The sequence below is a fragment of the Felis catus genome, chromosome F1 (genome assembly GCF_018350175.1).
Source record: "Felis catus isolate Fca126 chromosome F1, F.catus_Fca126_mat1.0, whole genome shotgun sequence".
NCBI classification, from domain to species: Eukaryota; Metazoa; Chordata; class Mammalia; order Carnivora; family Felidae; genus Felis; species Felis catus.
The window spans coordinates 64,256,027-64,283,192 of record NC_058384.1 but is presented as its reverse complement, the minus strand read 5'-3'; the positions used below and the strand labels follow the sequence as shown (position 1 = coordinate 64,283,192).

General features: G+C 57.4%; 2 protein-coding genes across 2 annotated transcripts; both read left to right on the top strand.

Moving 5' to 3' along the window:
• The first annotated feature begins 2 nt into the window (after positions 1 to 2).
• On the top strand, positions 3 to 14,881 carry NCSTN (nicastrin). The gene is made up of 17 exons (XM_011291113.4): positions 3 to 158; positions 1,626 to 1,730; positions 5,352 to 5,475; positions 6,118 to 6,239; positions 6,663 to 6,808; positions 7,507 to 7,657; positions 7,924 to 8,033; positions 8,292 to 8,444; positions 9,139 to 9,243; positions 9,409 to 9,486; positions 10,196 to 10,368; positions 11,699 to 11,801; positions 11,936 to 12,031; positions 12,335 to 12,422; positions 12,684 to 12,838; positions 13,071 to 13,283; positions 14,100 to 14,881. Exons 1-17 carry the CDS (start codon positions 74 to 76, stop codon positions 14,220 to 14,222), a joined length of 2,130 nt encoding a protein of 709 aa, XP_011289415.2. The 5' UTR covers positions 3 to 73; the 3' UTR covers positions 14,223 to 14,881.
• Positions 14,882 to 21,516: 6,635 nt separating this feature from the next.
• Positions 21,517 to 27,166, top strand: NHLH1 (nescient helix-loop-helix 1). Its single transcript, XM_023247823.2, has 2 exons — positions 21,517 to 21,853; positions 24,851 to 27,166. The coding sequence occupies exon 2, from the start codon at positions 25,023 to 25,025 to the stop codon at positions 25,422 to 25,424; it is 402 nt and encodes a 133-aa protein (XP_023103591.1). The 5' UTR covers positions 21,517 to 21,853; positions 24,851 to 25,022; the 3' UTR covers positions 25,425 to 27,166.

Genomic DNA, 27,166 nt, shown 5'->3' with positions numbered 1-27,166 from the left:
CACCAGCGTTGGCCTAGAGAAGCCACTGCCGGGCTGGAGGGGAGGGGAGGCTTCCGCTCAGCCGAGAGGCAAGATGGCCACGGCTGGGGGCGGTTCTGTGGCCGACCCGGGCTGTCGGAGTCTTCTTCGCCTTCTGTCTTTCTGCGTCCTGCTGGCAGGTGAGGCCTCCCCCCGCGCGTGAGCTCCGGTGTGTTAGGAGAGCCGTCGGGACCGGCCGGGCCGCGAGCGCCGCCGTCCCCCCTTCTGGCCCCTCTGCTCCTCTGTGCCCCCACCCTGTAAATCCTTTCTCTTTCGTTCCCACGACAGAAGTCCCCCCCCCCCACTTCTTTGCCTGGATTTGATTTGAGGGCCCCTTCTACCCCGCGGCACGTCGTGTCGCCCCATTTCCTCCTCCGGGCCTCTTCCCGGACTTCCAGCCTGACTGTCCGCCTGCCTCATTTTCCCCACGGCCGGAGCCACCCCACCCCCTGTCGGAAAGGACAGGTGTCAGTTCAGCCTCTTCCCAGTGCGTTTAGTCGGGGACAAAAGCGGCCTCGTTCTGTGGGTGCAGGGCGGTGCTTCACTAAGTGGATTCCTCATTCCCTCCTCTGTTGATTCCACCATCGACCGGTGTCCCTGTGTTTTGCCTCAGTTTGTCTTATCAGTGAAGTGAGACAAAGGTAGGGTATGGGTCCTCTTAACTGTTTAGACCGTGGAATAGTGATTCAAGAAACTTCAGGCATTTACAGCGTGCAGAAACGTTTGCTTACACGCATGTATGTCCTGGCATAGGTCTTTGTAGTTGGTCAAGCCCTAAAATGCCAACGTGCCTGTATGTAACTATGACCATACCTCCCCTCAAGTTCATATTATCTTTAGAGATTCCCCAGAGGAGAAATTATAGTCGCCCCACACTGTAGCCACACACAAACGACCTGTGGATGTTAGATTCATTGACAGATCTGTGGCATAAGGTTTCTCCCAATTCTGTTCAGATTCCTGGAAAAATGTCTCAAAGATGTTTTATCGTAATCTATATTCTTAGACTGGCACCCTTTCATTAATGAGGGTGCAAGGTACATGCACATGCAAGGTAGAAAGCAGAAGTATGCTCACCCGTGGAACCGGAAACTGGGACATCTGAGGTTACATGCCTTTTCCTTTAGGAAATGAAGTTTTCTTTCTTTTAGCTTCAATATCAGCTGTTCTGATTGGAATTTGTGATAACTTTCTGGGGCACATAGCTGGGCGCTATGATTCATCTGATCCAGTAATGTGTCCAGAAAGTGAGAAGGATGGACATTAATCCCACTTTAGAAAGTATGATATACCCAGGGGCGCCTGGGTGGCTCAGTCGGTTAAGGGTCCAACTTCGGCTCAGGTCATGATCTCGCGGTCCGTGAGTTCGAGCCCCGTGTCGGGCTCTGGGCTGACAGCTCGGAGCCTGGAGCCTGCTTCAGATTCTGTGTCTCCTTCTCTCTCTGTTCCTCCCCTGCTCACGTTCTGTCTGTCTCTCTCTCTCTCAAAAATAAATAAAGATTAAAAAAATTTTTTAGAAAATATGATATACCCAAGCCATACGGTGAGCTAAGGACTTGATAGTGCCAATGCCTCTCTTCTTCTAACACTTTTTGTCTTCTGAGCAGGTTTGTGCAGGGGAAACTCAGTGGAGAGGAAGATCTACATCTCCTTAAATAAAACAGCTCCTTGTGTCCGTCTGCTCAACGCCACTCATCAGATTGGCTGCCAGTGTGAGTTGAGGCTGGGATTTGGATTGTGGCCAGTGATTTTTTTTTTAATTTATTTTTTAACATTTATTTATTTTTGAGAGACAGAGAGAGACAGAGCATGAGCATGGGAGGGGCAGACAGAGAGGGAGACATAGAATCTGAAGCAGGCTCCAGGCTCTGAGCCATCAGCACAGAGCCCGATGCAGGGCTCGAACTTAACGAGCCGTGAGGTGATGACCTGAGCCGAAGTCAGATGCTTAACTGACTGAGACACCTAGGCACCCCTGTGACCAATGATATTTCAAATCTGTGCCTTAGATCTCAAGATCCAAGTCCTGCTTGGGAGTCTCAGCACACAAATTAGGCTGTGTGGGTAGGAGGTGACAGAGAGCCATTTGTCAAACCAGGCAAGATAATTAATAGGAGCTAATGCTTAGTAAGTGCTGCTTACTTGAGCCTCGTGCGTGTGCATCTCATTGAACCATCACAACAGCCCCATGAAGTAGATTCTCTTATTGTCCCCATTTTACAAATGACAGAATGGAGACTGCGAGAAGTTGAGTAACTTTCCCAAGATCATCAGGCTATTAAGTGATGAGGCTAGGAATTGAGCCCCATGGTTCAGGTTCTAAGTCAGGACACTTAGCATCCACTAGTTAAAGTAGAAAACTGTACTGTTTTCTAAGGAGAAGGGAGTCTCATAGTCTATGAGTCCATCGTCACCGGAACCATCTTTTTGGAACCAAAGTGGACTTCTTTAAGGCAGTAGTCTATTCGAAGGGAAGGCATTGAGAAAGCCAGATAGTTGCAGGCGGAATTAGTGAAGCGTTTGGATTCGTCTCTGTGCTTTGTAAATGTGTCCCAAAACAGGGCACCATGACAGTATGGTTATAAAACTGTGGAAGTAGAAAGAGCAGAGATGTGAAGGCCGAACCCCAGTTCCTCTGCCACATAGCCTCCCTTCTTCATGTTTTGTTCTGTGAATAATTGCTCTGTCCGAATGTAGTTCTGCGGTAAGCAGGAAACTTAGAGTCAGATCATGGCTTCTTCGTCACCATATCGGTCACCTCTGAATTTCAGTAAACGCCTATAAAAACGGTTAGAACGTACCTGCACAAAGCTGAAAGTCAGACTGTCTCCTACATTTATTGATGACGCTGAGTAAGTACTACGGTCTCAGGAGTCCTGCGTGATTGCCTGAAACCTCCTAGTTTGGTAGGCGGACACAGACGCTGCGAAGTGAAGGACCTGATTAATGTGGCAGTTAACTCGTTTCCTGCCCGGCCTTCCCTGAGCCGCGCTCTGTGTCCACCGTGCCGTGTCCCTGCTGGAGGTAGGCTAACTGGTTCCAAACGGTTCCAAGTGAAATCTTCGGACTCCGTTCTCCAACGGGGTTTGTGTGTAGAAGGGAGCCAGGTCCAAGTGTGGGCTGAGATCAGACTGCTGGTCTTGCCGGAGCTCCACTCTTCGTGCCAAAACGCTAGGACCCTGTCTTCCTGGAGGTGTGCTCCTAAGATGCCCTCTGTGGGACTGAGTCAGTCGGCTTCGTGTTCTGAGAGCAGCCCTGTGGGAAGCAAAGCAGTAGCCTCTAGGAGTGAGCCAAGTGCCAGCACAGAAAGGAGAGGGGAGGGGCTGGACTCTGGCCACTTCCTCATTAAGAGCTCGTCTCCTTTTCGGCTTATTTCTAAGTCTTGCTTCGTATTTGTCCGTCCGAGCAAGCTACACCCTCTTTAATTAGGCTTGCTAGCATGGTAAACGTAAGGAGAGAAAGATCTGGTTTGGCTTTCTGATTATACTGCTCTGTTTCTATGGGCTCCTTTGATTTTACTTTATTTTATTCTAAAGATCTTATTTTTAAGCAATCTCCACACCCAATGTGGGGCTCAGACCTACAACCCAGAGATTAAGAGTCACGTGCTCTACCGGCTGAGCCACCCAGGCACCCCATTGGCCCCTTTTAAAGTGTTCAGAGAGGGTTATCTGTTGGTTCCTTTCCTTTCCTTCCTTTTTAAATCTCTCTCCAAGGTATGAGATGAATAAGGGTGAAAAAGTTTCTCTTCATGGAAGGCCCAGAAAAAGTAAGCAAGTTACTCTGGACTATACAGTCACCAGTTGGAATCCAGACTAGAATCCAGGTGTTTTATTCCAGCGTCCTGGCTTATCTTTTCCCTGTCCTCCTTGGAGCTGAAGCTATATATATTTTGCTTGTCAGAACAGCTTTTCCTTTTTCCGCGTTTTCTACGCCAAGGACTGTTGCCTTTTGTCAGACTTAGAACTGCTGGTGGTAGCTAAGTCTTTATTACGGTTATCCCAGGTCCTGACATTCCTCTAAAGTTTATTGTTATCACCATCCACATGAACTTGTTGGGTACTTACCACGTGGAAGACATAGTTGAATGTTGGGGACTTGGGTCCGTGTCTCGATTTTGCCAAATCCCACGGAAGAAAACTTCTACCTGGCCGGCAGTCTGGAAGTGCTTAAGGTCTTTCTTTGTCTTGTGCAAATTATAAACATTTCAGTGCCTTGATCTAGAGCTGTAGTTTTCACGACTGGCTAGGTATAATAAAGAATCATGTGGCAAGTTTTGAAAGTACACGTACCTGGGCCTCACCTTCAGAGACTTTAATTTAGTAGGTCTGAGATAAGGCCCAAGCGTCTGTATTTTTTAAAACTCCACAGTGATTCAACTAGGGTCGAGAACTATTGCTCTAAAACAATATGCGACTTTTCATACATGGTAGGAATTTTCACTGGCGAGAAGGCTCGTGGGGAGATGGTAGGATGTCTCCACGTGGATCACGAGGGACACGACAGGCACTGCTGCATAGCATTCAAGGCATTCTGGACGATGGATTACCCATCCTTTACCGCAGCACTGCCCGATCTTTGTCGTTCGTGAGATACAGAAAATAGTATTTTGTATGGCATCCTGGCATATATGGAGACGTATGGTATTTGTAGGGCATCTTCGGGTACTGGGTCAGTCTGCTCCTGGCTGGGAGTGACCAGCCTAGGGTCTCTGGAGGCCCTCGGTCCCCAGAAATGAGGGGGGTCAGTATCAGCTCGTCCCTAACCCATCAAGACCCATCAGTTGGGAAGCTCTCTTCTAGAGATCTCAGAGTTCTTGAGTAACCCTGCCTAAAACAGGCTAAAAGCAAGTAAAGTCATTCCCAAATAGGGCAAAGGAACAGAGACCCAGGAATTGTCCTCAGCTCAAGGGAGTCTGCACATATGTCTTCACACAGGAAGATTCAGTGCTAGAACTCTGAGCCAGAGATCTAAAGCCTGCCATTTCCTGGGGAAAATACAGGTTTGAAAACCATGCTGTCTCCTCTTCTGGAAATGTGTACATGTGGCTAAATGAGGTTGAGGGAAGAGGGTGAGAGAATGATCGTACGACCTTTCTGAGACTTAGCAAGTGAGTAGACTTCTCGGGCTGTCTCGTCCTCCAGTCCCTGCTGGTCGCCTTCAGGTGGAGCTGGGAGAGTCAGCTCTTCAGCTCAAGCCCAAGTCTGGAGGTGGCTGCGTTAACCCAGTGTCTGGTGCCATGTTTGGGAGATAAGTGATCTGCAGAATCAGTGAGGCAGAGGCAGAGTCGTCAACTGCGGGAGCTTTAATCTGAGCCCATTCTGTCCTGGCAGCTTCCGTTAGCGGGGACACAGGGATCCTCCACGTGGTGGAGAAAGAAAGGGACCTGCAGTGGGTGCTGACTGACGGCCCCAACCCCCCGTATGTGGTTCTGCTGGAGGGCGAGCTCTTCACCAGGTAAGAACTGCGTGTGCCTTCAGGGAAGCCACAGCCGGGAAGATCTGGGGGGCCATCCCCACACTTGTGTATAAAGGTTCGCTTGGCTGCCCTGGTCCGATCAGGACAGGAGGCGAGAGTGAGTCTCGGAAGAAAACCTGCCCCATCAGAGGGGTCGTCTGGGTGACCTTACAAATAGGGTCCAGTGAGTAAAGACCCCAGGCAGGAGGGAGGGCCCATGGGGGCACTCAGGGACAGGGTAGATGAGATGAAGCCGAAGCTCAGGTTGGGTCATAGTCCTCACTTAGGAGTTAGAGACAGCAGGGGCCCCTGGCTAGCTCAGCGGATAGAGTATGCTACTCTTGATCTCTGGGTTGTGAGTTCAGGCCCCACATTGGGTGTATAGCTTACTTAAAAAAAAAAAGAAAGAAAGAAAGAAAAAAAAGGAGTTAGAGACAGAAAAGAGGCAAGAAAAGAGTTAACAGTTGGGGTGGGGGGGTTTTCACTTCTTTAGGAGTAGAGTCAACACACCGCGTGTGTTCAACAAGGAGTCAAAGGTTTGGATTCCGTTAGTTTCCCATTTGTTTCCATCCCTGGGGGCAAGATACTGGGCTAGGGGTAACCTTCCCAGTCTTCCTCCATGGCACTCCCTCCCTGTCCCAGGAATCTGATGGAGAAGCTGAAGGGGACAACCAGCCGGATTGCTGGCCTTGCAGTGTCCTTGGCCAAACCCAGGCCTGTGTCGGGCTCCTCTCCTAGTGTGCAGTGTCCCAATGATGGGTTTGGTAAGAGCCCCGGAGGATCAGGGGACCTCCCGTCACGCAGAGCTCACTGGTGCTTCAGTCTTGTGTCTTTGGAGGGTTGGAGGGATGCGTCTGTCTGTGTGTGGTGTGAACAGCTGACTCCCAAACAGAAGACAGTGTTTCTTTGTCTTTGCCATTCATCGCTTCCTCTGCTGCTTCCCCTTCGTCCACTTCCCTCCATCCTCCTTTTCTGTCATAGGCCCCGATCCCTAACCAGCCAGCCCAGGACACCCTGATACCAGTGTCTGTTTCCCTGTAGGTGGTGACAGGTTGATGCTTGCTTCCTTGAGTCCCCCTTTCCTTTGGAGCTCTTGGTCCCAACCCTACGACATCCTAGCCTTCCTCCCTCACTCAGGCCCTGAATGCTTAGTGTCCCAACAGCCGGTCCCCCATCCTCCCCTTCAGGCATTTACTCCAACTCGTATGGGCCAGAATTTGCTCACTGCAGAGAAATCCCGTGGAACCCCCTAGGCGACGGCTTGGCTTATGAAGACTTTAGCTTCCCCATCTTCCTTCTTGAAGATGAAAATGAAACCAAGGTCATCAAGCAGGTAACGGCTGCCAGCTCCTAGCAAAGAGAAATCTCATAGGAGCTCCGCCCGCCTGGAGGGCTCGTCCACCAGGGCACCTCTGCATGGTAGATGCTCCAAGAAAAGCCAGTACGTTTATTTTTCTCGCCTTTCCCTTCCCATTTCTCTCCTGCCTCTTCTTCCAGCATTGATGGCTGTTAGGCTGGAAGAGAACATAAACTCTACTTGATCTGAAATAAGGTGTGCCCTGGTTAGGAACCCCGAGTGTGGGGAAAAGATCATCAGACTGGGAACTGCGAGAGATTCAGCTCAGAGGCTTCTGAATGTTCTGAATTACAATAATCTTTAATTCTGGCCTAGCTTCTTTGTTTTGACCTGTAGAGCGGTTAGATTTGTTCCAAAGTTACATGGTGAATTGATGTCCAAGCTGTCTTGAATTTGATTTTTGATATTTGGTTCAGCACAGTTGACAGCTAATCACGTTGGGAACTTGGGCCAGGCTGTTTGGGATGGGGACACTCCGTCCGCCCCAACTCAGTCATTGAGTCTGTGCCCCTTTGCATCTCTTGGTGAGGTTTTCTCTCGGACCTTACACATCCTGGCTTTGTACTATAGCTCAGGGACTGACGAGCGAGCGTCGGGGTGGGGCCGGGCCCTCCTGGGAAGCATGGGAGGGATTCCACGCGAGCTGCCTCAGTGGGGCCCGTCTCCCCTCCTAGTGCTATCGCGATCACAACCTGAGCCCCAACGGCTCAGCACCCACCTTCCCGCTGTGCGCCATGCAGCTCTTCTCCCACATGCACGCTGTCATCAGCACTGTCACCTGTATGCGGCGCAGCTCCATCCAGAGCACCTTCAGCATCAACCCAGGTAGGACAGACCCGAGGCCCGGCAGCTGTGCTGGGGACCTGGGAAGGGGGGAGCTCAGGCAGGGAGCACGGGGCGAGAGAGACGGGAACAATTCCGAACAGTTGAGGCTGCTTGTCCCTGCAGTGGACAGGGCAGAGAAACCAACTTAAAGCAGTGGAGGCAGGAAATGATTGACAGGGTCCACGGGGCAGCAGTCAGAGGCGTCTCCAGGCCTTCTCTGTGGCTTCTCCCTAACTTCTGTCGCTCTCTCACTCTGTCCTGCTCAGAAATCGTCTGTGACCCCCTGTCCGACTACAACGTGTGGAGCATGCTTAAGCCTATAAATATATCTGGGGCATTAGAGCCTGATGACAGGGTTGTGGTCGCTGCCACCCGGGTGAGTGCGGGACCCTGGTCAGGGTGGACAGGGCTGGCGCCAAAAGGGCTGGGGGGCCTTTTGCGGGCGTATCATGTTTCAGAGTCGCTGTGCTGGGGAGCCTCCAGGGAAGAGGGGTCTGGGCCGTGGGGCCCCCTCGTATGGCCATTGTCCCAGGACACACACATTCCCTTGGCTGGAATAGGAGAGGGAGCCTGGGGCCCGGTCCTAATTGCCATTTTCAAAGCCTGCCTCCCCTGCCTTTTCCACTGTACCCAGCTGGACAGTCGTTCCTTTTTCTGGAACGTGGCCCCAGGGGCTGAAAGTGCCGTCGCCTCCTTCGTCACCCAGCTGGCTGCTGCTGAAGCTTTGCAGAAGGCACCTGATGCGCTGACCCTTCCCCGCAATGTCATGTTTGTCTTCTTCCAAGGGGTAGGGGCTCTTCTGCTGGGGTAGGCGGGGAGGGGCAGGACAGCAGGGAGGGTAAATGTGAGAGTGGCTATCGTTTGGGGACGATCTGGGCACTTGACCTGAGTTGTCATTCAGCAAAGAGCTTCTGGAGGTGTCTCCACGTGTCTCCCCCCGGAGTCACACATCTTAGGAAGCTTTCACACCCTGGCCTGGAATTGGAATCAGTGTGCTGCCCGCCCCCTCGCTCCCCCGCTGATGCGATCTCTGGGAGGCAGCCTTTTGCTTTTATTCTCTGGACTCTTTCACTGCCACTTCCACCCAAGAGCCCTGAGGCTCCTGCCCCCTCCCCCCACTGCCCCCACAGCCTGGCCTTGGAATAAGGGGAGGGCAGCCGCGGCTGCGTCGGCGGAGGGGAGGGAGAGGCAGGAAGCAGGCACATAACAGCTGATGTTCGCCTCGGGCCTTTACCAAGGCTGCTCTCCCCATTTCTGGGCTCGAGAAGTCCTGTGATGCACACACATGAGGAATAGTCACAGCTGGGAGGCCGGGCAGGGAGGCGGGTGAGGTCACGTGACTGCGTAAGCCGGCCAGCACTTGTGGTGACACGAGACCGTAGCCTTCGTGCCTTGAGCCCTGGCGATCTGGCCTCCGGAGACTGAGCCTGCCCCGACCCTTGGGAATCTCTGTTCCCTTTCCCGCCTGTCTTCGCCGTCAGGAGACGTTTGACTACATCGGCAGCTCCAGGATGGTGTACGACATGGAGAAGGGCAAGTTTCCTGTGCAGTTAGAGAACATTGACTCGTTCGTGGAGCTGGGACAGGTGTGCTGCGTGTGTCCTCCTCCCCCTCCCGCCGCCGCCTCCGCTGTTCGTTGTCCTCCTTGCCACTGCCTCTTCCCTGACTTTTCTCTGACCTTCCTCCTTCCTCTGGTCTCGGGGCACGGGCCCCCGCGGGCAGCCAAGTGTTGTTTCTTCATCCTCCCCCAGGTGGCCTTAAGGAATTCTCTAGAGCTCTGGATGCACACAGACCCCATGTCCCAGAAAAATGAGTCTGTACACAATCAGGTAATCTGAGCATCTTTCCGCCTCACTCTGTTTCAACGGCTCAGAATGTGGGCACCCCTCACCCGGGCCTGACCCCCGCCACCCCCCAGGACCTGTGAGACAGGACCTCAGGCGGGGTACCAGCTCAAGGATGAACAGCGTGGCTGTTCCAGCTCCGCAGGAAGCACCGTGAGCGCAGCTTGTGGCCCCGGTTCCCTGGGGTGGGCGGTTCCCCGCCTCCATGCCCCACAGAGGGCCCGGGAGTGACCGGCCCCTCCCTCTCTGCTGCCCGGTTGTCTGGGCTGCCCTGCTCAGTTCCTGGCTGTGTCGGACCCTCTACCCAAACTGTCCTCCAGGCTCCTCACTACTTGTTCAAGACCCTCCCTCCTCTCAGGGTCCAGCTTTGGGCCTGTTTTTCTCATGGGGTTCCTGCCACTCCAGTGTCAGCGCCCTCCCCGCCCTGGGCTCCTGGGTGGCACTTGGTGTAGTTTGGCGTTGTTACTTGTTCCTCCAGTTCGGCCAGAGTAGGAAATTAAGCGTCTAGTGAGGATGACACAGCTGGAGTTGCAGGACATTCAGAGCCTGGATCCTGAAAGGCTTGAGGAGTTGGGGTGCAGAAGGGCCGGGGGCAGTACCACGAGCTGGGGACTTGGCGGGAGCGTCGTGGGCCTGGAAGATGCATCCGGCTTCCCTGTCCGCAGCCTTCCCTGAGCTACCCCTCCCCCCCCAGGTGGAGGCCCTCCTGAGCACCCTGGAGAAGAGCGGGGCCGGCGTCCCTGCTGTGGTCCTCCGGAGGCCGAACCAGTCCCAGCCCCTCCCGCCGTCTTCTCTGCAGAGGTTTCTTCGGGCTCGGAACATCTCTGGTGTCGTCCTTGCCGACCACTCTGCTGTCTTCCATAACCAGTAAGAGCCACCGAGCCCACACCCTCTTCCTTCTCCCAGAGAATCTGTCCTGTGGTCTGGGGTCCGGAGGGGGGAGTGTCTCCTGTGTCAGGAAAGATCACCACTTTCCCTTCTCTCCTCTCCCCACAGCACCCCTCCAAATCTCAGGTCAATTTGTGTTCTTTGCTCAGTGACCTGTTCGCACCTAAGCCGGTCGCCTCGTGTGACTTGATGTCATCTTAGAACATGGGCCCCCTCAGCCTTTCCGTGCTTGGTCCGCCTCCCCCAGCTCTCCCGAGGCCTGGGTCCTTGGGGCTGCCAGCAGAGGGCAGCATCCCCAACAGGAGCGCCCTGAGGACAGAGAGGTGGCCGGGTCTGGGGCCTGCCCAAGGGTGCCGAGCGGGACGCAGACAACATTCACACTCTGAAATGTAACGTGTTCTTGCCTTTGGGGTAAAAGCGTCCCCTGTGCTGAGGGGACTCCAGAGATACGGGGTGAGGCTCTGTTAGTCACCTCTCTCCTGGTCCTGGGCACCCCAAAGAGCCCCTAACTTAAGCCCTGGGCTAATGGGACTTCTTACTCGGGCCAGATTGCTAGGTTCCCAGCTTCCCTCCCCTCTTCCATGAGGCCAAATGGGTTTCTGAGTAACACTGCTTATGCTCTGGCTCTCCGACCCCAGCCAAGGAGCACCTTCTTGCTCATTTAGGGCAGGGACACTTTCAGCACCTGAGGTCAGCCGTCTGCACCATGTCTGACCCCGGCATCGCTTCGGGGTGAAGGGATAGTCCTCATTTGCACACATTTGGCCTTGATTCTATGTGGGGCCGGCATCTGTTGGTGCTGAAGGCTGGGAGCTCTCCTCTAAGCTTCTCTTCGAAGCTCTGCCTTCACGGGGCTCCCCAGGGAGCATACAGTGCTTGGACCCAGGGCAGTGTCGTGTGTCTGGGAAAGACCCGTTCGTCCCCCTCGGCCCCCAGGCACCCTCAATGTTCACGTTCATTGGAACCGTCATCCAACCTCTGGTGATGTGGGGCGTGCTCCCCAAAAGTCCTCTCAGCCGTCTCCAGCCCAAACTCTGGGGAAGTGTCTCTTCTGTTTGAAGACCTCCCAGGAAGGGAGTCTCCTGCCTTCTGATCTCATCTGCCTCTTCTACCTTGTCTCTCCGGAAGGTCCTTGTATTTCACTGCTCTGCCTCTCCACACCCTCTTCAGTATGGGACCCTCATTTTCTGTTCCTTCCCCCCGGATGATGAAAAGACACGCCAGGCTCCTACATGAAGGGCCTGTGAGGGAGGACCGGGGCAGGGCCCTGGCTGAGTGTGGCCGAGGCTCATGCCCGCTCTCCCGGCAGCTATTACCAGAGCATTTACGACACAGCGGAGAACATTAACGTGAGCTACCCCGAGTGGCAGAGCCCCGAAGAGGACCTCAACTTTGTGACGGACACTGCCAAGGTAGCACTCGCCCGGGTTGGCCGGGAGCGTGGGGAACATGGCGAAGATGGTTAGAACGTCTTCTAGGTGGTTAGACCATCTTGTAGAGGGTAGAAGAGGTGGGCCGTTCAGCCCCCCCTTCCCGCCTGCCACAGGCCCTGGCGGATGTGGCCACGGTGCTGGGACGTGCCCTCTACCAGCTGGCAGGAGGAACCAACTTCAGTGACACCATTCAGGCCGATCCCCAAACGGTAAGGGCAAGTGGGGCCCGCCTCCTCTCCGGCTCTGCGCACGCGGCAGGCCGTCCCGTCTGCACTGCACTTAACCCCTTCTCCTGAACCTGGGAGCCCGGCATGCCAGCGCGTGCCAGCGGGGCTTCCCGCTGCTCCAGGGTGCTCCCGGGTGGGCCTCCAGCATCCTTGTGAGCCAGCCTCTGCGTCCCCAGCCCCAAAGTCCCTGGCCGACCCGGCTCCCGCCCTGCGACAGGGTCTCTACTGAGAGCTCTGCTTGGCTCCGGGTCACGGGCTTGTTGACTCTCACTGTCCCAATCCTAGGTCACTCGCCTGCTCTATGGGTTCCTGGTCAGGGCCAACAACTCCTGGTTCCAGTCCATCCTCAGGCAGGACCTGAGGTCCTACTTGGGTAAGCACGCGCTGGGGGAATGGCACCCTTAGCCGAGGCAAGAGATGGAAAAAGTCATCAGCTTGGTTTAATCTCCTTTTTTTTTTTTTCCTTCTCCTTTCCTTCTCCCCTGTTTTCCTTTCTTTCCCCTGATACGTGTGGGATCCGTTCCCTTCTCTTCTCTGGCTCCCATCAACCTCGGGCTCTTCCTTCCCCTCCCACCCGCACCCACCTTCCACCTTCCACCCTCCAAACCCTCCCTTCCCTGTGCTCTCCACTCAGGTGACGGGCCTCTTCAGCATTACATCGCCGTCTCCAGCCCCACCAACACCACCTACGTGGTACAGTATGCCTTGGCGAATCTGACTGGCCAGGTGGTCGACCTCCCCCGAGAGCAGTGCCAGGATCCAAGTAAAGTCCCCAGTGAAAACAAGGATGTGAGTGGGAGTGGGAGTGGGTGTCGAAGGTGCCCCGAGGGCCCCGTACCCCCGGGGGAAGTTGGACAGCGTCCTAGGCCCAGTTGGACCCAAGGAGTTGGGATGCAGAGGCGGAGGGACGCGGCCCCTTGAACTTGAGTGTTGGAGGGCAGGAGCCTGGGCAGAAGCACAGCGTGGCCGGGGTGAGAGAGGATCGCCTCAGCCCTGCCCTGTGGCCGCTCTTCCATTGCAGCTGTATGAGTACGCATGGGTTCAGGGCCCTCTGAACTCCAACGAGACGGACCGGCTGCCCCGCTGTGTGCGTTCCACGGCGCGACTGGCCAGGGCCCTGTCCCCTGCCTTTGAACTGAGGCAGTGGGGCTCTACTGAATACTCCACATGGACTGAGAGCCGCTGGAAAGACATCCGGGCCCGCATATTTCTGGTAGCCAGCAGAGAGCTGGAGGTGAGCTGGGAGGGGCATGCCAGAGACCGCCCTGCCCTCTTTCTGTTGCCTCTTACCTCTTAACTGCTTCCGTCTCCCATTTGCCACAAAAACCTACTGCCGCTCCGTCCCCTGTCCGCCGCACGCCCCATCGCGAAGTCTGTCTTCACCGACAGAGTGAGTGTGTGTTCACGCCGGAGGTGGGCTCCCGCCAGGAGGAGGGCCCCCCGGAGGAGCTCCTCACCCTGCAGCGTCCCCACAGCTCCCTCCCAGCTGGGATTTCCAGCTGCTGGCACTAGGGTGTGCACGGGTGCCACGGTTTATTGAGTCCCCATCACCAGTATGTCATAGTTGCCACCTGAGAGTTGCCACCAAAGTCATGGATCTTAACTTCAAGACGCTGAAAATCTAGGGGCTCTGGGGTGGCTCAGTAGGTTAAACGTCTGATTCTTGGTCTCAGCTCAGGTCATGATCCCACGATCCTGTGAGTTCGAGCCCCGTGTTGGGCTCTGTGCTGACAGCATGGAGCCTGCTTGGGATTCTCTCTCTCTCTCTCTCTCTCTCTCTCTCTCTCTCTCTCTCTCAAGTAAATTTTTTTAAAAAAATATACTTAAAATCTTAGTAATACAAAGTAGAGGAAGAACAGGGATACTCCTCTTTTCGAACGGAGCCACTCCGTCTTCCAGTCGGGAAGACGTTGTCTGCGATTGCTCAGCACTCGGTGCCTGGAGCCAGCTCTGGGATCCCGAGGTCCTGGCTCCCAGCCCCAAGCAGTGATCCAGAACCACGCTGGGCTCTGACAGCGTCTCTCTCCCTCCCTGCCCACGCCTCCCGCAGTTCATCACCCTGATGGTGGGCTTCGGCATCCTCGTCTTCTCTCTCGTCGTCACCTACTGCATCAACGCCAAGGCCGACGTCCTTTTCATCACCCCTCGGGAGCCAGGAGCCGTGTCTTACTGAGAGGAGCCCAACTCCTGCCCGCTCTAACGTTCACATCCTAGGCCACTTGTCCCACGGGGACATAAGCCACTAGCGTGTCACTGGAACCTCTCTGGGCCTGCTTAGACTGGAATTAACATGAACAAGTGGAACTGCCCCGAAGAGAGAGAAACAAGTTCCCTCTCCTCTCCAGCTCCCCCTACCTGTCTCCCCTTCCTCACCCCTGCCAGATCCCGGGAGGGCAAATGGAAGCTTCTCGCTCCTGTTTGATTCCTAACTGCCCGCCCTAATTTACCCTTCTTCAGGGTCCCCCTTCCCTTCTCATCCTGCCCTAGACCGCCCCCTACTCCCCACCCCACCCCAGTCCCAACTTTCCCTACCAGGAAGGACACAAAGGCTGAATGCCAGGAACAAACCACAAGGAAGCCCCGAGGTGCAGGCCAGGGGATCTGTCTCCCTCCTGCTGTCCTGTCTCCAGACCCGTAGACGGCACCTCGGGGAGGGTGTGCTGCCGGGTCACCTCCAGCCCTCAGTGCTAGCTGTGATTTTATTAAGCTGTAATACCTATTTTTGTTGTTTCCTTTTTCCGTGTGTGCGTGTGTGTGTGTGCGCGTGTGCGCGCGTGTGTGTGTGTGTAAATATATAAATAGCAAGTTTCATTAAAAGACTATCCCTCATGACCTGTATGTGTCATTCTTCCGTGCCCTCCTGCTCGGTGACCTCAGACTGGAAGTCATGGAATTGTTACCACCATGGAATTGTTACCTCTCCGGGTCTCCAGAGGCCCAAGGAGTGCGGCTCTGTCAGAAACAGTGGAAGCCCTCAAAGCGGGGCTCCCATGGAGCCTTGGAACCCCGGTTTCCCCCTCGTAAGAACTGCGTTAACATCGTTGACCCTCCCGCTTTCCATTCGACAGACGTTTCTTTGTTCACTCTGAGACACTGGCTGGGCTGCAGAAATTTAGGGGATGCAGTCCCAACCCTGAGTGGCTGGCAGTTGGGGTGAGGGGAGAAACCGGTGCAATCCGGGGTGATCACGTGCGGCATCTCCAGAGTGCTCCGGTAACGCACAGAAGGACTCCGGGCACTAGGGATGGCATCCGGGAAGGCTGCTCAGAGGAGGGGGCATCTGGGTTGCAGGCTGTGGAGTTCAGCTGTGGAAGCACAGGGCCTTGAAGGCACGGGCCACGTTTGGGAACGGTAAGTCATTTGGGGTGCTGCAGGAGAGGGGGCTGGGGCTGGGTCACGGAGGGCCTGTGGCGGCCTGCCGAGCAGTTTGGGCCTTCTGTTGCTGGTGGGCATTTTGCAGACGGAAGCGAAGGTGGCTTTGGACTCTCCTAGAAAGAGAACCTTGGCTCTGGGAATACCCTAGCGCCCTGGGTCTTCATGGAGCAAAGTTCCGGGGCGTAGCCGCACAGTTAAAGGAAGGCCGCAGCTGAGTCACTGGAAAGGGAAGACCCCTCAGGAGTGGCGCCGGAGGCCAGCCCTCTCCCCTCCCCGCGGCCCTGCCGCCCATGAGACAGATGAGCCGGGAAGGACCAGCTCCGGGCCCCTTACCTTCCCGCGTCCCGCCACACCCCGCCGAGGAGGCGATTTGCTCCAGGTTTCTCTCTGGGTTCCCTCAGGGGGCACGTCTGGGGGCCGGGATGTGGAAATGAACCCTGCTCCCCTCCCCCCGCACCCCTCCCGGCCCGCACGCGGCGCTGGCGGGAGGCGGGCACAGCTGCCACCGTGCTGGGCCGACTCCGCGCCTCCCTCGGCCAACAGGGCCTCCCGGCGGACAGGGCAGCGAGCTCCCTCGTCCTGCTGGCAGCTTCGGGAAGCGGGGAAGTGGCCGGGTACCAGGCGCGGCGGGGGGGGGGGTGGGGGTGGGGGTGGCGGGGGGGGGGGGGGCGCCGGTGCCAGCCGTGGGGCCTTCCCTACTCCTACTCCGGTCTCCTCAACACCAGCTTGTCTTCCGCCTTCCATGCGACCCCTTCCTCGCGCCACCCCCCAAATTCAAAACCAACCAACTGGGCTCTTTCCACGGCCTGTGGGGAGGCCAGGCGCTGTAGAAGGGGCACGGACCCCCGGCTGACCCCTTCAGGGGCCTCCTCTCTGAGACCTCGGTGGGTGTGCCGAGTCCTCGGGGACCTGCTGTGCCCCAGAGACCCCCTGGGGCCGGCTGGCTGCCTGAGACCCCCGGGCCACAGACTTTAGCTTCTCAGCCCGTCTCCCCACTGCCCCCCCCCCCCCGTCTGGGTGGGCCTTGCTCTGAGATGTGCCACTTCCCACAAGGCTCCCCCCTCCCCACTACTACCTGGGCCCCGGGACCCAGCCTGTCCCTACCTCTTGCGGCCCCTCGCGCCTCAGCACGGAAGGCTTTCCTGTCCGCCGATGTTTCTCCTCCAGCCTCTCTGAGCGAAGGGTCTTCTGGGCCCCACATCTGGGTCGCTGCTCCCAAAGGCACATCCTGGGAGGAGACTTTTTCATCCAGAGTCTGGTGTTCTGTACCAAGGCCTCACCCTACTCAGCAGGACTCTGTCTCCACATGGAACCATATAAGACCTTAGAAATGATATGGAGGGTCTAACTCATCTGCTAGGGGAAACTGTAGCCCAGAGGAGTGAGTGGCTTGCCCAAGGTCGCAGCAAATTAGCGCTGAGCTGAGACCAGAACATGTCTCGTATCCACGCTGGCTGCCACGGCAGCAATAAACGTTTATTGAGCGTGGCTGAGGGCAAGGCGCTCTGTCCTGGCATCAGAAAAGGTTATGATGAGATGCTGTGCCTTCCCTTAGGGACCTGGGATCCGGAGTCAAGATGGCAGGATGGGACACGAGCAGGATAAATAAGCAGGCGGGGCCGCATATGCTCCACGCAAAGTCAGCGCAAGGAACAGGTTCTACCTGAGCCCAGAGGACACAAGGTTGGCTCTGGGCGGGGCCGGTTGGTGCGGAAAGAGCTCAGGATCAGGGATCGTCCGGTGTCACGAATGGCGAGTGTGGCTTTGGAAAGGGCATCCCGGCTCTGGGCCCTGGTGGCGTCCGTGTGATGCAGCGTCGGGCAGCGGGGGGTGGATTAAAAGGTGGATCAATTCTTGAACTTTGTTTGTTTGTTTACTTATTTATTTTGAGAGGGAGAAAAAGAGTGAGAGAACACGAGGGGGGGGGGGAGGCAGAGAGAGAATCCCAAGCGGGCTCCGTGCTGTCAGCAAGAGCTCGATGTGGGGCTCGAACTCATGACCCTCGAACTCATGACCCTCGAACTCATGACCCAAGCCGAACCCAACTGACTGAGCCCCCCCCAGGAGTCCAATTCTTAAACTTTTTAAGGTAGTTTGAAAGTTTTCCTTCCAGAGAGGGAGGCCTGAGGGGCCCTTATTCCTGTAATTCAGCATCCCGTCCTGAGACAGAGCCCGGCAGGCCTCTCGGAAGTTGGGCCTGGGGAGCAGAGCCCCTTAAAGATCGGGGTCCAGATGGGCCTCAGGTCGGATTTTTATTCCTCCCTGAATCCACACGCAGAAGGGGCCCTCCCAGTCCTGCGGTGGAGACAGGCAGCCGTAGCCCAGTCCCCAAATAGGGAAAACATGGGGAGGAGTGCAGGGGCCATCTCAGGAGGCCCGAGAGATGACGCAACTGTGAGCAACTCTCCAGGCTCTGGCTCCGGAGCGGGGGCTGGGACCCTGGGGTCCCCTTCCGCCCACACCTTGACTGAGGCCTTGGCAAAAGTGCGGGGACGGAAGGGGCAATGGGGATGAAAGGGGGCATCGTGAAAAGAAGAAACTAGTATAGAGAAACAGGAAGTAGGGAGGAAAGGAAGTGGCAGACAGGAGCCCAGGAGCCCGAGAGGAGCCGAGGGGGGGGAAAGGCCGATGGCGGGCGTGGCCGGGAGGGAGTGGGCCCGGGGCTGCTGGTGACAGATGGGTGGACACAAAGAGGAGACAGATGGATGGGGGAGGGAGGAGGGAGGCTGGAGGGGCAGTGGTTGGAGGCCTTAATGAGATTGGAGCTGGGCTCGGGGCTGAGGAGAGGTGAGTGGGGAGGAAAGAAGAAAGGCCAGGCCGCCTCAGGAGACAAAGGCGACAAGGCCTGGGGGCCAGGGCGGGAGAGGGCTCTGGCGGGGCCGCTGGGGGGGGGGGGGGTTCCCAGCCCCGGCTGGCAGCAGAGAGAGTGACAGATTGCGTGGCTCGCCACAGTGGAGACCCGCTGTCACCTTCTAGAGGCACAGAGAGGGAGACCCAGAAAGACGGACTGACACGCACGGTGTGGAGGCAGACAAGGAGACAGAAGAAAATCCACGAGGAGCCGCGGCCTCGCCACGGCTCCTGCCCGGGCTCCCCCCGCCCGCTTGCTCCTGAGACCCAGGACCCAGGACGAGGGCCGGTCTCTCACCGAGGATGACACCCCCACCCGGGCGGGGGCCACTCCAGGGAAAGGGTCAGGCAGCGCGGCACCGCGAGGGTTAACGCCGGCTGCTCTCCCTGCCTGGTCGGGTCCCCAGGGCTCCCCGCATATGTCACCCCCTCTCCTGCCAAGCCCACGGTTTCCCAGCTCCTCCAGGCCCTCCCCCACCCTCAAGGACTAGGCCCCGGCCCCTGTGTCTTCCCTACACTCCAACCTCCCATCCGGCAGTCTACCTCCAATCTGCCTCCAAGGCCAGGCCGTGTAGACCTGAAACGCCGGCAGGTGACCACCCGAGAAAGTGAACGCCTATAAAATGCAAAATAAAGACAAACCAAACCGTAGAGCCTGCTCCTCCCCCACCCCCAGGGCCTGCTCTTCCTGCCCTTGGTATGGCAGACTCACACACACACACACACACACACACACACACACAGCTCCCTGGGGGTTCTCCTTCCCCCAGGCTGGGGCTTCTGGCAACCTGCGCTGACCTCAGAGCGCTCCCTGCTCCCTCGACCACGACCACCGGTCCCAGGGTGATAGAGGCAGAGGAGAAGCAGGAGGTCCCAGGGCACGCTCTCACCCTGCTCACCATCAAACCCCAGTTCAGTTCGTGGGGACAGCTCAGGCTGGCTATGTCAAGGATGGAATCCCAGGACTGAATTATCAGAGCCCGAACGCCTACGAGCAGGGAGGCTGGGGACAGGGACCCCCCTGCTCCCCCTCCCCCCCACCCCGGTCCTTCCTGCCTTCCCCGCCCCCACCCCAGGGCCCTTCTCCTTCTGTTTCCCTCGATGTCTCCCCCTTTGGGATCCCAGCCTCCAGGCTGCAGTCGCCGTCCCTCGTCCCTCGAGTTGTCTATCCTGTCTCTGGCCTTGTCTCCCTGTCTGCCCCAGTTTTTTGCTTCCTCACGACTGTGTGCTCTCTGCCTCCCCCAAGTCTGTGTCTCCGCCCTGTCTTGGGGCCTCCCTCAGGCCTCTCCAGTACCATGCAGTACCTCCCCTGAATTCCCGTGTCTCTCCAGATCTGTGTTTCTCCCAGGCCTGGTCTCCCTCGCCAGCTCCCCTTCCCCAGTCTCCCCCATGTCCCCGCCCACATATGTTGCATCTCTGAGCCTCCACAACCTGGCAACTCCTCTCTCGTCCTCTCTCACCCCTCTGTCTCCCCGTGACTGTGCCTGCCCCCCTGTCTGTTACCCACCCACAGTGTTCTCCCCCCTCGTCCGTTTCCTCTGTCTGGCTCCCCACATCTCCCCCTGTCTCCCCCTCCTCTCCACCCCACACTGGTCTCCATCTCTCCTCTCCCCAAGGCACTGTCTCCTGGGTCTCTCGGTCTCCCAATTTCTTGGACAGGGTGGAGGGCAGGAGCGTGGGGGCGGTAGAATTGCTGTTGCTGGGGGCTCATTAGGTGGAGATTGGTTTTTAATCAGCACCATGGCAATGATGATGCAAGAACTGAGATGCCACCTGGTCCCCTGCCCCCCAGCCCCCCTCCTCAAGCCTCCTTTCCCCTCCAGCTCAGCCCATCTGCTGGCGCCTGGGCACCTGTCTGGGCCTGCCCAGGTGGGAGTTGGCACCTCCCAGACCTGAGGGGGGGCGGTGGGGGAGCTTGGGGAGGAATCATAGGACTCCCCTTAGGGAGGAAAAGCCCAGAAAAGTTTGATCAGCAACAGGGAAACGGCGAATGCCTCCGACAACCCCCCGCAGCTGGGGCTTGCTCCGAGGAAGGTCCAGACCCTTCCATGCAATAGCTCACCTAATCTCCATGGCAACCTAAGAAGCAGCTCTAATGAACCCCATTTTGCAGAAAAGGACCCTGGAGGCTCAAGAGGTTAGGTTACTTGTCCAAGGTCACCAGACGCCAGGACTTTCTTCACCGTAAGACACTGTCTCTGGAGCACTCCTGGTTCATTCTGGATACTCGCGAAGGCTCAGTGACGACACCCAACAGCTGCGTGGAGTCCCAGCTCCTGCCACCCTTCACCACACACGCACACGCACACACACACACACACACATGCACTCAGACACACGTGCACACACAGGCCGGAGGCAGCTGAGCTACTGAGGTGAACTTAATCAGTGCCTGTTTGCATAGAATTCTGTATCTGATTTTCTTACTGCTCGTTTGCTGCCCTGGCACACTCCAAGCCTGCCGGGGCCGCCCTGACTTCTCCCACATCCTTCCAACCCTCGTCCTTCCTCTTCCTTCAACCCGGCCTTTCCTCCTACGAGCCCAGAATTCCCAGCGGGTCAGCTTGGAAAAACTCCCTGTGGGCTCTGTGTCAGGAATCTGACCCCGCTCCTCCCCACCACAAGGTAGATGGGAGGTCGAGGGCTGGGTAAGAGGGCGTGGGGTGACTCAGTCCCAGGGCCACGCGGGAGCCACGGGCAGCCTGCCGAGGGGTCCTGTGGGCACCAGCTTTAGGAAGGATGAGGGCTTGTCGAGGACCAGGACTCTCAGGTCTTCTTTGAGGACCTAGGTTTCCCTGTTGGTACCTTGGATAACCTTCTTCCCAGGGGAAAGGAAACAGGGGAAGGGGCTGTCAAAGTCACGCTGGGACTCAGAATAGGACCATGGCACTTAAACCTGGCTTGCTGGGGGCCTCTGTCCCTGCCGCCTCTGGTGTGGAAGACCGAGGGGGTTCATCTGTGATCCTGCCCTGGCTCTCGCCCCAGCCCCACCCCTTCCCCAGCTCTCCATTTCTTGCTTATGAAATATGCATGGAGAACAGATGTCCCTGCTCCCCTACTCCCTGCCCCCCCCAGGGCCAGCCCCCACCCCCAGCTCCCGGGAGGTGGGGTGGGGGGTGTTCCCAGTTCTCTCTGCCAATGGCTGCCTGGCCTGGCTGTTTAATATTGATGAGGGGGGGGAGCTGGGCCAGCCAATGGCGAGCTGGGGGTGTGTGTGTGTATCTCCATATATATACATAGGGCTGGGCCAGCTCAGGTGTGTATGTGTCCGTGAGTGTGTGCGTGTGTGTGCGTGTGCATGTGTGTGTGTGTGTGTGTGTGTGTGTGTGTGTGAGTGCCAGTGGCTCCAGTCCCTGACCAAGCCCACCCCCTCCTCCTGGGCCCTATATTCCCACCATGTGTAGCCCTCTCATCTGCCCTGGAGCCTGTACAGCCACGCCACGCCGCCGTCCCCGAGAGCTCTAGAGAGCTGGTCACTAACTTTGCAGACGGATGAGCTCCCAGCAGCCAGAGGAGACCGGGGCTGTCAACGCTGCCCCCTGTCCTGCGAGCTCAGACCCCCTCGCAGGGTCTTCCTAGGTAAAGGGAGAACCGTGGGCTGGGGAGGGGTGGGTGTGTCCCTTGCACTCTGGCTCAGGTCCCCTCCCAGAGCCTTCCTCGAGTTCCTCTCTCTCGTGTGTCCCCGCACCTCCCTCTCCTCCATTCCTGCCCCTGGACGCTTTGTGCCTGTCTGTTCTCGATCGGGTTGAGCATGGCGGAAGGGGGGGCAGGAGATGAGCATCACACCCCAGATGCTTGGAGCTGCTGGCCTCCTCCTCGGAGCCTGGAACTTTGGGACCAGAAGTGGATTTGGGGTGAGGACTTGTTGGGTACATGGAAGCCGCTGCCAGGGCCTGAGCCGGGGAAGACAGCGGGGCCAGGAGGTGGGACGGGGATCAGACTGGGAGCACACAGAGGGGAGGGGAAGGCACGGCACAGCGGTCAGGGGTGAAGGGACACAGGCAGAGGGAGAATCTGGTGGTGACAGATGTGCTGGGAGCCCCAGAGCCGAACTCCTGAAGCCCGGAGCTGGGGAGTGGGGACAGTAACCGTGTCCCGGGAGGGGCTGACCTCGGGGCCTCCCCCCCTGTTGCAATCCTCTCCTGTTCCTTTGGCCCCCGGGATGTGAAGCGCGTTCTGAAGCGTTCTGAATTTCAACACCGACCGCCTTCCGTTTTGTGTTGTGGTGACGGCGTGTCTGTCAGATGTCCACTTACACTTACACCCATCACCCCCCAGCGCTTAGTAACTATTTGTCAACGACAGCGGGGTCGGGGGCAAGGCTGGGGGTCCATCAGGCCGGAGAACCGGGCTGGTAAGGAAGGGAAGATGGAGACTGAAAAGGAGCCTCAGTGCTTCTGTTTCTGGCCATTGAGTCCCACGAGCTCTGAGCAGAGGGGCCCTCTGTTCCCCCTCCACACTCGTCCTAAGCAGAGCCTCGCCCATACCTTTCCCTGCTGCCTCGCCCTGACCCCCTCTGGTCCCCGGGACAAGCAAACCTTAGCCAAGTCCCAGAACGGTGTCCAGGCACCCCCCCCCCACAGGCCACATCTGAACTGATGGTGGGCTGGGGGAGGACTCAAAGTGGGACGCCGACTCTGGTCCCTTCCCATCATCTTCTTTGCAGAGTCACCAAAAGGGCCAGGGAGTGGCAATGGTTGAGGGTGTTGAGGACAGAGCTAGAGGAAGGGGCTGGTCCCGAGCAGGGCAATCGTGGCCAGAAGGGACACTTCCGGACTCTAGTGGATGGGGTGGTAGGATCACGTGTCTGTGGTGGTCATGTTGGGGGGTGGGGGGCCGGCAGGGACTGGGCTGGGACAGCTGTGCCGAGCTCCATATGTCCCCGTCCACTCTACAATGGGCAGTCTGCGTGCTTATCCCCTCCCCCCCCCCCCCAGAGGCAGCAGGACTGCATCGGGGCCCTGGTGGGGCGGGTGTTGATAGTGAGGCCAAGGCTCGCAGCTCTCCCATCACAACTGGGGAAGGTTTAGAGTCACGGCCAACCTCTCTTGGCGCTGTGACTGCAGTCTCGCTTGGTTTTTTTTTTTTCTTTCATTTTATTATTAAGCATTTTTGGTAAAAAATGGTAAAAAAAAAAAAAACACGTAACATAAAATCTACCATTTTTAATTTACAGTTCAGTAGTATTAGGTGTATTCCCATGGTGGTGAAACAGATCTCCAAAACTTTTTCATCCTTCAAATCCGAAACTCTACCCCCTTTCAACACCACCTCCCCTCCCCCCTCTTCCCCCTGCCCCTGGTAACTGTCATGCTACTTTCTGTGTCTATGAAGTTGACGACTTCGATTCCTCGGAGAAGTGGAATCACTCAGTATTTACCTTTTTGTGACAGGCTCAATTTCGTTTAGTAGGACAAGTTTCAAGTTTCACCAGTGCGGCAGCTCGCAATAGGATTTCCTTCCTTTTTAAGGCTGAATAATATTCCGTGGAACGTATACGCCCCGTACTCTTCCTCCATTCATCCATCGATGGACATGTTTCCACGTCTCGTGACTAGAGCTGCAGTCAACGTCCCCATGCAGATATCTCTTCAAGATCCCGATTTCACTTCGTTTTTCGCTGTCTACTCAGAAGTGGAATGACTAGGTCATACGGCAGTCCTATGTTTAATTTTGAGGGGAACCTCCGTTAGGCGTTTCACAGCGGCCGCACCAGCTGACGGCCCCCCCCCCCCCCCGACAGGGCACAAGGGTCTCGATTTCTCCACATCCTCATCCACCCTTCTTATTTTCTGTTTTGTTTTCGTTTGATAGCAGCCACCCTAGGGGACGCGGGGTGATAGCTCACCGTGGTTTTGATTTGCTTTTCTCTGGCGCTGAACGATGTGAGCATCTTTCCGTGTTTGCTGGCCATTTGTAAACCATCTTTGGAGAAACGTCTGTTCAAGTCCTCTGCCCATTTTTTAATTGAGTGATCTGATGTTTTGTTCTTGCCAGCGTTCTTTATAATATTCTGGATACTCCCCCCTCATCAGAGATCCGATTTGCATGTGTGTTCTCCGGTCTGTGGTCTGTCGCCTTTCCGCCCTTCTGATTGTGTCCTTTGACTTACGAAAGTTTGCAAGTTCGACGTGGTTCCATTTGTCCATCTTTGCTTTCGCTGCCTGTGCTTCTGGCATCATCTCCAAGAAATCACCGCCAAGTCCGATGTCATAAAGCTTTCCCCTGTGTTTTCTTCCAGGAGCTGTCTGGTTTTAGGTCTTTAATCCCCTTGCTCGGTTTTATCCTGCCCCCCACCCCCTCCTCATTTCTCCTCCTTTCCTGTCGCTCACCCCCAGGATTCTCTTCCATTCTTACCAGTCTCCTCCTACTCCTTTACAGCGTCCACCTGCCTGTCTCTCCCTACGTCTCCGCCTTTCTTCCCCCGACTCGTACAGGACCCCCCCCTCCCCCCCCCCCCCCCCCCCCCCCCCCCCGCTCCCAATCCTTCTCCAACCTTCCTCTTGCCCTCCCCGTCTCGGAGCTGTCTCCTTCCTCCTCCCTCGGCCCCCATCAACTTCCCCTTCTCTCCTCCAGGCTCTGGACTGGAACCCTGACCATGGGACCTTGAAGTGGCTCTCACCTCCTCAGCTCAGTGGCAGACCCCACGCCCCCAGGCCCTTCCTGCCCCTCCCACAACCAGCTTGGAGGCTCCCGGAGGGAGGGGTGGGGAGGGGATCCTGATCTCGCCGGGCAGGGGGCCTCCATCATGATGCTCAACTCAGACGCGGTGGACCTCGACCTGCCTCCCACCCACTCCGAGACCGAGTCGGGCTTCAGCGACTGTGGGGGCGGGGCGGGCCCCGACGGGGCGGGGCCTGGGGGTCCCGGAGGGGGCCAGGCCCGGGGCCTGGAGCCCGGAGAGCCCGGCCGGAAAGACCTCCAGCACCTGAGCCGGGAGGAGCGGCGGCGGCGGCGCCGGGCCACGGCCAAGTACCGCACGGCCCACGCCACGCGGGAGCGAATCCGCGTGGAAGCCTTCAACCTGGCCTTCGCCGAGCTGCGCAAGCTGCTGCCCACGCTGCCCCCCGACAAGAAGCTGTCCAAGATCGAGATCCTGCGTCTGGCCATCTGCTACATCTCCTACCTGAACCACGTGCTGGACGTCTGATGGGGCTGCCTCGGCCTGGCTGGGGTCCCCCCCTCCCCCCCAGCTCCCCGCAGGGCCCCCGGGGCGGGGGGGGGAGGGGCAGGGAGGCAGGGTGCCCTCGGGCTGGGTGGCTGGGGCTGGCTGGCAGGCTGGCGGGGGGCCACCTTCTCCTGCCGACCTCCCCCCCCCCCAGGGCGATTCTCGTGCGCCTCCCACGGCTTGTGGTTGGGGCCCAGCCGGTCAGAAACGTTCGCCAGGGTGTTCGGTACACAGTCCTTGGCTGGCTTTCCTAGGCGGCCGCCCTTGGCCGCTCCCCCCTAGCTCTCCCCTGGGCCGCTGCCTCTTCCTCACACCGTCCGCTTGCCTGTCCCTCCCCTTGTTTCTGCCCCGCTTCCTCCGCTCTTCCAGGGCCACTCTTACGACCACATTTCTGGAGACCCCAGACCCCGTCTCTGTCTCCCATCCCCTTTCCAGCCTCGCCTGCCCTGGGGTGGGGAGGGGGCACCCATACAGGAAGGGGGAAGGCTGGGCTCCGAGTGGGGTGGGCTTCTACCCCAGAGATCTCAGCCCGGGGGACGCTGGGCCTCCGGAGATACTCCTGCCCGGGGAATCTTGGCCGCCGAGAATGATGGGAAAACTCTCTTGCCCCTGAGGCTTAGCACATGCAGACCTCGGATCTGACTCGGTAGTGAGTGCCTTGCCCTCTCTGAGCTATTTGGCCCCCTCCCTGCCCCCTCCCGCCCACCGTCCCAATTTTCTCCCTCCCTGCGTGCAGCTGGAGAAAGGGAGACCCGGATCCTGGAGGAGGGGCTGAACCCCCAGAATCAGCAGAGGGCGGGGGGGGGGGGGGGGTGAGCCAGATCCACATCTGCTTCCTCCACCCCAGCACGCTGGGAAAATGTGAAAACCCACAGCGCTTCCTGCCTCAGATGCAGGGGGGGTTGGGGGGGAGGGAATGTTCTATTACTGCCCTCCGGAAATGCTCTGCCGTCTGGGACCTAGGGCCAGTTCGTTATATATATTTTTTTCTCCTCCCTTAAGCTTGCCTTCGGCAAGGGAAGACACCCCCTCCCCATCCTGCTCCACCCACCCCCAGCAGGCTCTCCGCACCCCCTCGCACCCCCTCCAGTGTTACTGAGTGCCGCCCAGGGTCGGAATGAAGGGCCAGAGGGCCCGAGTAGAAGTGAGCTCACTGCCTTTCCCGTGCTCCCTCCTCCCCCACACCAGACTCCGTGCTCTACAAGGATATTATTTATTTACGTATTTATTTATTTATTCATCTATTTATTTACTTATTTATTTATAAATATTACTATTTATTGCCGAGTTGTGCACTTTGGGGTAGAGTGAGGGGGCTCCTGGCAGCCCCGGCCGGGTCTCTCTTGCTTCCTCCCTGGTTACTCCTTCCCCTTTGTTCCTCCTCTGCAACCCCAGGTGTGTATGGGCATCCTGTCTGCTCACCCCACCCATATCCCTTCCTCAGATCCATCTGTCCAGACACCCCAGTCCTCTGGGATGGTGCCCTTCCCCCAGCTCCAGGGCTCCTGGACCCTTCCATAGTTCCCTCCACCCCCGGACAGTCCCGCCCCAGTCCTGCCTGCCTCTCTTCTCCCTCTAGCCCTCTCCCATGACCCTTCACTTCTTCCTGATCCCCTCCAACAACGGGCCCCCAGGGTCTGTGTCCTGCATCCTGTGCGTGATCCCCTCCCGTTGCATTTGTGATTTCATGCGAAGAGAAAAATTAAAGTGACCTCGTTCCAGCA